Source organism: Pseudopodoces humilis, chromosome 28, assembly GCF_049639895.1.
Source record: "Pseudopodoces humilis isolate 2021_Gansu_Grassland_sample_001 chromosome 28, ASM4963989v1, whole genome shotgun sequence".
Taxonomy (NCBI): domain Eukaryota; kingdom Metazoa; phylum Chordata; class Aves; order Passeriformes; family Paridae; genus Pseudopodoces; species Pseudopodoces humilis.
Window position 1 is genome coordinate 3,682,195 of NC_142227.1, and position 8,708 is coordinate 3,690,902.

An 8,708-nucleotide genomic window follows, 5' to 3' on the forward strand; every position below is an offset into this window, starting at 1 on the left:
CAGGAGGGAGCTGGGGCAGCCCGGGGTGCGGCTCACCCTGTGTGGGGATGGCAGCGGGAGGAAGGGATGGCAGGAGGAGGAGGAAGGGATGGCAGCGGGAGGAAGGGATGCCCCCCCAGCCCAGGTGACCCTTGGCCCTTTCTGAGCCCCATGCCGGTGTTTGTGTCCCCTCCCGGTGCTGGCAGCAGCAGAGCAGGGGGTGCCGCCTCTTCCATCGCTCCCATCCCTCGCTCCCAGCCGGGGCTGGCGTGGGCACCAGCAGGTCCCAGCACGCCTCCCCTCAAACCAGTTCGCAGCAAACTTTTCACCCCGCTGGGCTGGGACCGGCAGAGCGGGACTGGGGGAGCCCCAGGGTGCTCCCACGGGGGGTGCAGGGGGTGCACCTGGGCTCCTGCCCCTCCCAGTGGCTCTTCTGTGCCATTCCGTGCCCTCCTCCTGCACCTCTGGCACCGAGGCTGGCCGGGGCTGGAGTCCCACCCCGGGCTGATTGCTGGGGTGCGGCTGGCAGAGCTCCAGCCCTGCTGCTCAGGAGCCCTGCGTGCTCTGGGATGTGCTGGCAGGGGGAGCACGGAGCGTCCCTTCCCCTCTCCCCTTTCCCAGACACTTCCCTTTCCTCCTCCCCACGGCAGCCCCTGGCAGGGCCAGCCCCGGAGCGCAGGGTCACACCCCCTGTGTCCCCTCGTCCCCCTCCTTCGGTTCTGGGGGGGCTCCTCAGCGCCAGCCCCGCTCCCCCGGCCCCCACGGGGACTGACAGAGCCTCTCCCGGCCGCTCCTGTACAATTCCCATTTATTATTCCGAGATCTCATTCCAGAGAAGTCCACTAACTCCTGAGAACCTACCGGGCTCCCCGCAGAGCCCCCGGGGCTGAAGCAACAAAACCTTTAGGGGAGGGAGATACACGGGTTCCGGGTGCTGGAGAGTTCCCAAAAACAAAAAGGGAGAAATTCCAGGGGAAACATCCGCCCCTCTGGCACCCCGGGCTGGGCTGGGGGTGCTCCTGTCCCCAGGGAGGGGTGCCTGTCCCAGCACAGTGGCAGGGGCTGCGCGGTGCCCCCTGCCCGGCTCTGGAGAGTCCCGTGGGAGCCGCGGGCATCAAAGCTGGGAGTACAGGGAGTTCTCCATCTCCGGCGGCAGCTTGGCGTGGAACGGGGCGAGACCCACCCCGAAATCTGGAGGAAGAGGGAAGAGAACTGTCAGCACCTCGGGGAGGGGGACACGGACCCCAGGGGCAACGCAGGGGCTGGGGGGCACTGGGAGGGGGCCTGAACCCCCCAAGGACATCGCAAGGGCTGGGGGCACAGGGAGGACAGACACATGAACCCTTCCAGGGCACAGCAGGGGTTGGGGGGGCATGGAGAGGGCACTGGGAGGGCACACAGACCCCAGGGGCATCGCAGGGGGGTACAGGGAAGGGAGCTGAACCCCCCCAAGGACATTGCGGGGGTTGGGGGCACACAAACGCCTCCAGGGCACTGCTGCAGGCTGGGGAAGCAGGGACTGGAACCCTGCCAGGCTGTGCCAGGCCAGAGGGAGCGGGATGTGCCTTATCCGTGCGGGCATGGAGCTCATCCCCCTGAGCATCCCGGCAGCCGGGGGGGCTCTCCCGTACCCATCTCGGCCTCCAGGCGCCCGGGCGGGGGGTTCTTGCGGTGGTCCTCGATGTGCAGGGTCATCTCCTCGCGGGAGGCGGTGGAGAAGGGGCACTGCGTGCAGCTGTAGCGGCCCCGCGTGTGCTCCCAGACGATGCGGCTGTTGGAGGAGTGCCCTGCAAGGACGGGCGGGCAGGGAAGCACAGGGATCGCCCAGGGATCGCCTCCGGGATCGCCCCCGGGATCGCCCGGAGCCGGCTGGTGCTGCGGGGCTATGGGGGCTGGAGCCCCCCGCTCCGACCCCACACGCTCAGGGGTTCCCTTCCCAAGGGAAGAGCCCCGAATCCGGGAGCAGGGAGCCAGGCTGTGCCCCCCGGCCCCGCAGCGAAGGGCACGGCGGGTTCCAGCCTGGGCTCGGCACTGGGGGCTCTGGGGGCACTGGAGCCCAGGCAGCTGCTGCTGCTCCTCCTGCTGCTGCTTCTGCCCTCGGGGCCAGGCTGGGGGGTTTTGGGGGGGCGCAGCCGGCAACCCCCCCTGCCTCGGAGCCCACCTGGGCCGCATCCCCTCTCCGCGTGGCTCCCAAAAAGGAGGGATCCAGCCCTCCCGCTCTGCTCTCCGGGGAGCACTGCGGTGCCCCTGGGGCCTCTCCCATCCCCTGTGGCCCCCCCGCCGCCCCCCAAACCCCCCAGCGACAGAAAGCAGCCCCCACCCAGTAGGTGCCAAACTAACCTGGAGTCACTCCTGAGCCAAAGCATGGGAGGAGTGGGCTGACACTCACACCTGCGGAGGGAATCGAGGGGCAAGACAAGCATTAGGGCTTCCCCTCCCTGGGGGGGACACGTGGGGGGGCGGGCCTGGCCCGGCCCCCCCGCCTCGCACCCCCAGCACGCCGGGGAGCAGCAGGGCCGGGAGAATTTGGAGGCGTTTTTTCGGTGCTTTGCCCAATCGAACATCACAGAGGGGGTGGCACGGGTGGCACGGGGCTTGGGGGGGTGGCCGGGCCGGAGGGGCAGGAAGGGGACGGATCCTCGGCTGGGCGGCGGCTGGTCCTCCTCGGGAGCTGCTGCTGGTCAAGTCAGGAGCAGAAGAAGGTTTGTCCCGAACGGCTCGGCGCTCTCACCTTGGCTTTTCTTCCAGACGGCGTTGGACACGCTGGGGGGGCCGTGGCCCGGCAGGAAGGGCCGCAGGCGGTGCTGAGCCGGGGGCTGCGCCAGCCCGTAGGGCGAGGGGGACACGTAGGACAGGAACGGCCCCGGCACCGAGGACGGGGGTGGCCCCGAGAACCGAGTCAAGGACGAGGGCCCGAACAGGCCGGGCTCCAGCAGCGGGAAGGGGTGCGGGGCCGGCGGCACCAGCGAGCCGGGCAGCTCGGGCAGCGCCGCCGGGCCGGTGTCCGCGCCCGCCGAGCCTTCCTTCTCCAGGGGCCGCGGAGCGCTCGGGAGCTTGGGCAGCCCCTCGGGTGGCTTGGCCGGGGGCTCCTTCTCCGGGGCAGAGGTAGCGGGCGGCAGGACGGGCTTGTCGGGCTTGGGGGGCGGCGCGGGGCCGCTGGAGCTGTCGGAGCAGACGTGCAGGTGCTTGAAGAGGGAGCGGTGCGTGCGGAAGCGCAGCAGGCAGTTCTCACACCTGAGCGGCCGGGAAAGAACCGTCAGAGGCGAGGCTCCCCTGGGCACCGCCCGCTGCCCTGGGGGCTCAGGGATGCCGGGGAGCTGGAGGTGTCCCCAGAGGGAACGGGACGGGGACACGGAGCGGCGGGACTCACTTGAAGTAGCGGTTTGGTTTGTAGTGCACCTTCATGTGGGCCATGAGGTCCTGCATGCTGGGGAAGGTCTCGGTGCAGCCCAGGGTGGGGCAGTGGAAGGTTTTGCCTGGGCAGGGGAATTCAGAGAGAGATTCAGCGGCGGCCCAGCGGGGACAGCCCCGCTGCCGGGTCTGCAGCACCTCCCGCGCTCCCCCCCACTCCCATCTCCCACCACCAGCGCTGCCTCAGCTCTGAACCCTGCTCTGCCCCCTCCCAGCCAAAACAGGGGCGCCTGGGGGGTCCTGGCCTTACCCTCGAGGGACTGCGTGGGTCTGTAGTGGACCTTCAGGTGGTCCATCAGCTCCTGCATGCTGGGGAAGGCCAGTTTGCAGCCGTAGCTCGAGCACTGGTAGTGTTTCCCTGCAAGGACACAGATCCGTCGGCCTCGTCCCTGCCCCGGCTGCGCTGTCCCCTCCCCGGGGCGGGGCTGGGCTCACCTGGGACAGGTCTGCGCTTCAGCGGCCGCAGCTCCGGGGCCGGGGTCCCCCCGCTCCCCGCCCCCGCCATCGGGGCACCGGGCACGGCTGGGTCACTGCAGCCTGTGGGGAGAGGCTGTGAGGCTCAGCCCTGCCAAACCACCCCTCCCCATCCCTTCCAAACAGGGCGGGGGCTGGCTGGAGGGGGCCGGAGAGGCTGGAGCCCTCCAGGGTGTGAGAGCTGGGAGAGACTTTGCTCTAGGAAAGGTGTGAAGGTGATGGTGATGGTGTCTGGGACACGCTGGGTGATGCCAGCTGCGCACCCGGGCACATCCCGGCACATCCCCATGGCGGGGGATGCGGCCAAAGGGACCTCCCCGCCTCAGGACCAAAGGCTTCCCCCTGCCCCGGCTGCTCCCAGCACGTCCCCAGGGCGCTCACCTGCCCCCTCTGCGCCGAATTTCCCCCGCAAGGAGAAGGTGGCTACAGCCTCGTCCTTCTCCGTCTTCATGGCCGGAGCTGAGCACGGGCAGAGGGACACGGCGGCTCCTCCCGGCGATGCTGCACCGGGAGCAGGGGAGGGAGGTCAGATCCCAGCCCGGGGCCAGAGTGGCTCCCTCATCCTCCTCCTGCTCCTCTTCCTCTTTTTCCTCTTCCTCCTCGGTGTCCCGCGGTCGTGGGACCGACCCTCCCACCCGGGGCTGAGCCCACAGGAGATCACAGAACCCAGAGCTGCCACCGGCCCCTCCTGCCTCTCCCACCCCAGGGTGGTCCCCAAAGCCTCCAAACATCCCCCAGGCATCGCCAGGATCCTGCTCGTGTCCAGCCCACAGCAACTGCAGCCAAAAATTCCCCCCAAACTGCAGGATCCCCTCCAAGGCACAGCTGAAGCAGGGATTGCTGGAGCTGCTCCAGCCTCCTGCTCCCGGGGCTGGGGGCTCCCCTCGAAATTCCAGTGGCTTTTCCAGCCAGGAGGAGCAGCAGGTCCCACTGAGTGACTGGGAGCTGATGATGGGCACGTGGGGACAGCTCCTGCCCAAAATTACATTGCCTTGGCTTCACCACGCCTTGGCAAGAGGCTCCCACATGGATAAGCCAAACTAATTCCCAGTGAAAATCATCTGGAAAACCCCCTCAGTTTGGGAGATTTCTCTGTGGCATCTTAATGTTGGAGTGAGAGAGAAAATGATGATAATAATAGTAATAATAATGCTAATAAATAATAAGCAATTATGAAAACAAGGACAAAAGGATAAAATAAAAAGGATAAAAGGGTAAAAATATTTATAATAATGCTGATAATGATGTTATTGATAATAAGGACAGTAATAACAACAATATTATCAGTGCTGGGGCTGTGGGCACTGGGCAATGTTTCCCCAAGAGCTCAATAACTCGTTGGGAAATCTCCCTGGAGATCACCTCTGCTGCCTGGGGCACCCCAGCCTTCCCACTAACATCTGCTCCAGAGGCATTTTCCCAGCTTTTGGCTCCTGGGGGTCTCACCCAGAGGGGCTCAGTCTGGCCAAGCCGGGCTCAGCAGCTGTTCCTGCAGCACCCGGCACACTGGGATCGCAGCCCAGTGGGAAATAAATCAGGGAGGGGGGAAAAAATCCATGTGGGATTATTCCTGTGGCTGCCTCCGGGCTCCTGGCTTTGTCTGGGGGTTGTGGGGCTTTTTGTTGTTGTTGTTTTCTCAGCTCAGCAGCCTCGGGATGGAATCAGCCAACCATGGAGGGGGGTTGGCCACAGAACAGGGAATTTGGGGCAGGGTTGGGGCTGGTCATGGCCCGGGAGGGGAAATTCAGCTCTGGGTGGAGGGGCTGCTCCATCTCTGCATCCCTGCAGGACATGGGGTAAACACTGAAAGTTTCCAGCAGCTTTGATGGAGCTTTGTTTATCAGGTAGAAATGAGGGGTTTGGTGGGAAAAAAGGTCTCGGGAATCTTCTTTTTAGGGGAGACAATGCTGAAAGGTTGAGGCAGGGCTGTGTCTGCCTGCCCAGCCCTGGGCAGTGTCCCTGTGGCGCTGAAACGTTTTGGTGCCCAACCCTGAAGTGTCGGAGCTGCCGGAGCCTTTCCTGGAACCACCGGTCCTGGAGACTGCAGTGAACCAGAATTCCTGCTGCCCTGCTGGAAATGCCTCTGGATCAAAGCTGGATGGGCTCCAGATGAGCCCAAAGGGAGCAGGGCCATGGCACTGGGAGCTCAGGGGCAGCACAGGGAAGTTTTTCCAAGAAATCAGGAAATTCTTCCCCAGCAGCACTGCAGCAGGGGACAGGGAGCTCCTGGAGCTCCAGGGTCAAACCCAGCAGTGCCTTGGGATGTTGGAAGCTCCCTCCCGTCCCTCTGGGATCACAGAGGCCGCTCTCCATTTCCCTGTTGCAGTGATGCCTCGTGAGCTGATTGTTTTTCTCTGGAAAATGGGAAAATGCCTCTTGAGCAGATCCCGTGGGGGGCAGGTGGGATGGACACTTGGCTCGTGGCAGAGGACACGGTGGCAGCCCTGCAGCATCGGCCCGAGCCCAGCCCAGGGACTGGTTCTTGGAGAGCAGGTGGCACCTGGATCACCTTGCTGTCATTTGTCACCTCCCATGGGACGGTGGCCAACACTTCTCCTCCTCCAGGACTGTCTGTTCTGCAGCCCTGAGCGTGACACCCTGGCCCAGCTGCTGCTGACCTGCCACTGTCCCCATGGCCAGTGACCTCCGTGGCCACCAGAGGTGTGACTGCCCCAGAAATGTCACCCCCCTGGTGACACCATTCCCCCAGAGACAGGACCCCCCTAGAAATATGATTCCTCCATATGTGACCACCAGTGCAAACCTGCCCTGGAAACCCCAATCCCGGAGCCACCACTGTCACTGTCATTATCCCCAGGGTTTTCCTGGGGAGGTTCAGCCTCCCCAAAAAGCTGCTGACACTAAATTCCCTCATCCCAACCCCTGTGGGGTAAACAGGGACCCCTAAAACCCTTCCAGGGGGCTGCCAGCCGTGAGGGTGGGCAGGATGTTTGCAGCTGCTGCTCATCCCGAGCAGGCTCTGCTGCTGATTCAGTGAATAATTAACACAGCTCATCCCCCTCAAACCATCCGGGGGCTTTATCCATATCCCGAGACTTTTCTCAACCCACCCTGGGAGGATAAATGGGACAAATAATCCGATTTGAGCATCTCTGTGCGTGCTCTGAGGCCCGAGGATGAGGAGGCTCCCCCCAGACGCGGCTCCTCGGCGCAGGAGATGAGACAAAGGCTGGGAACAAGGGGCTCATGTGATCGCGCAGCCGGCGAGCAGCGGGGGAGGAAGCGGTGCCAGCGGCTCAGCTCCTGCCAGTGCCACCAGCCCCGCGTTCACATCCCCAGCCCGAACTAAAACACACCCTGTGGATTGTCCTGGAGCCTTCAGATATTGCGGGGGAGCCCCCCGAGAGCTGGGGGTGCTGGAGGAAGGATGCTCCAGGTGTCCAACGCAAGGTGGGTGCCCCGATCCAGGCACGGGCTGGAGCAAAGCTGCTGCCTCAGGTGCTACCCCTCCCTGGGTGGGCTCCCTCCTTCCCAGCTCAGAATCTGCCTGGAGAGCCTGAGGAGCCCACCCCGAGCCCGGTGACAGGGTGGGCACCCAGTCCTGAGCCTTGTGCCCGGCCTCGGTGTCACATCCCTGGGTGGCCACGGGGCAGCTCAGCCCAGGCCCCTCTTCCCCCTGAGGGTCCCCACTGTCCCCCCGATTGCTCCGAGCCCTGCTGCCATTTCCCCACATTCCCACACCAGCCCGGTGCCCACCTTTACCTGCCTGCCCATCCACCTGCCTACATCAGCTCTGCAAAACCTCAGTTTCCCTTCAGGAGCCACCTGGGGATGTTGGAGCTTCCCTCCCGAGCCTGGGCAAAGCTGAGCCCGGGCAAGTTCAGGCCACGGGCAAGGCCAGGAGCCCCCGGCTCTGACAGCAGCAAAGCGGCTCCCACAGTGCGGGGGGATGAAGGGAGCACGGGGAGATCCCGGCAGGTGCATCCCGGGGTGTGAGGGGCTCCCGGTGTTCCCACAGGCCACACACACACCTGCCAAGACCCAGGGCTGGTGCCTCCCGGGGCTCTCTGACAGCCCCACAAGTGGTAACCCCGCGGGCAACCCCCATGGCTACTGGCTCCTGGGGCTGGTAGCCCCCACGGGCCACACACCCACGGCTACAGCGGGTAATGACAGCCCCGAGAGCAGCCCCACGGCCACTCACCCCAGGGCTGCTGCAGGTCCCCGCAAAGCCCCGGTACCCCGGGCCCCGCTCCGGTACCGCTGCTGTCCCCAGTGCAGCTGTGCCGGTCCAGCCCCCGATACCGGTCCAGCCCCGGTGCCGGTTCACCCCTGGTACCGATCCAGCTCCGGTGCCATTACACCCCCGGCCCGGCACATCCCCGGTGCCAGCGCTCCCTTCCCACTGCCGGGGTACCCCGATACCGGCGCATCCCCGGTGCCGACACGGTCCCGGTGCCGGGACACCCCCGCCGGTGCCGGTGCATCCCCGGTGCCGGTAAAGCCCTCGCTGTGCGCGCACCGCCCTGCGCCTGTCCATCCCCGGTGCCGGTCCGTTCCCCGGTCCCGGTCCTCCCCGGTGCCCGCCCGTCCCTCCCGGTCCCTCCCGGCCGTACCGGGGCTGCGGCGGGGCCGGCGCCGCCCGGGTCGCGCATCAGCGGCGGGGCGGCCGCGGGGCCATTTTCTGTGCGGAGCTGTCGCGAGAGCGGGGGGAGGAGGAGGAGGATGACGAGGGGGGAGGAAGGAACGTGCGGAAGGGCGGGCGGGGGCCTCGGGGGGGGACCCGGCTCCGCCCCGCCGCGTTCCCCCCGCCCGGCTGCTTTTCCCGGGGGATTCTCCGCACCCCGCATCTCAGCGTCTGCCGGCAGCTCGAGCATCCCGGG

At 65.9% G+C, this 8,708-nt stretch overlaps 1 protein-coding gene across 2 annotated transcripts; it reads right to left on the reverse strand.

Moving 5' to 3' along the window:
* Positions 1-770: 770 nt before the first annotated feature.
* ZNF414 (zinc finger protein 414) lies at positions 771-8,521 on the reverse strand. Of its 2 annotated transcripts, XM_088067739.1 has the most exons (9): positions 8,442-8,521; positions 4,246-4,365; positions 3,826-3,927; positions 3,641-3,748; positions 3,350-3,455; positions 2,711-3,213; positions 2,320-2,370; positions 1,611-1,766; positions 771-1,170 (listed from the first exon to the last, which is right to left on the reverse strand). In XM_088067739.1, the coding sequence occupies exons 2-9, from the start codon at positions 4,313-4,315 to the stop codon at positions 1,094-1,096; spliced, it is 1,173 nt and encodes a 390-aa protein (XP_087923865.1). In that variant the 5' UTR covers positions 4,316-4,365; positions 8,442-8,521; the 3' UTR covers positions 771-1,093. The 2 variants fall into 2 exon arrangements, with proteins under 2 accessions (XP_087923865.1, XP_087923866.1); XM_088067740.1 differs by lacking the exon at positions 2,320-2,370.
* Positions 8,522-8,708: the final 187 nt, after the last annotated feature.

Bases quoted from the DNA above. Each gene is read 5' to 3' on its own strand.
- ZNF414 (XM_088067739.1), bottom strand. From the start codon at position 4,315: ATGAAGACGGAGAAGGACGAGGCTGTAGCCACCTTCTCCTTGCGGGGG. The intron at 3,749-3,825 runs GTGAGCCCAGCC...GTGTCCTTGCAG, and splicing joins GAAGCGCAGACCTGTCCCAG to GGAAACACTACCAGTGCTCG. The intron at 1,767-2,319 runs GTTAGTTTGGCA...CCGTCCTTGCAG, and splicing joins TGGCTCAGGAGTGACTCCAG to GGCACTCCTCCAACAGCCGC.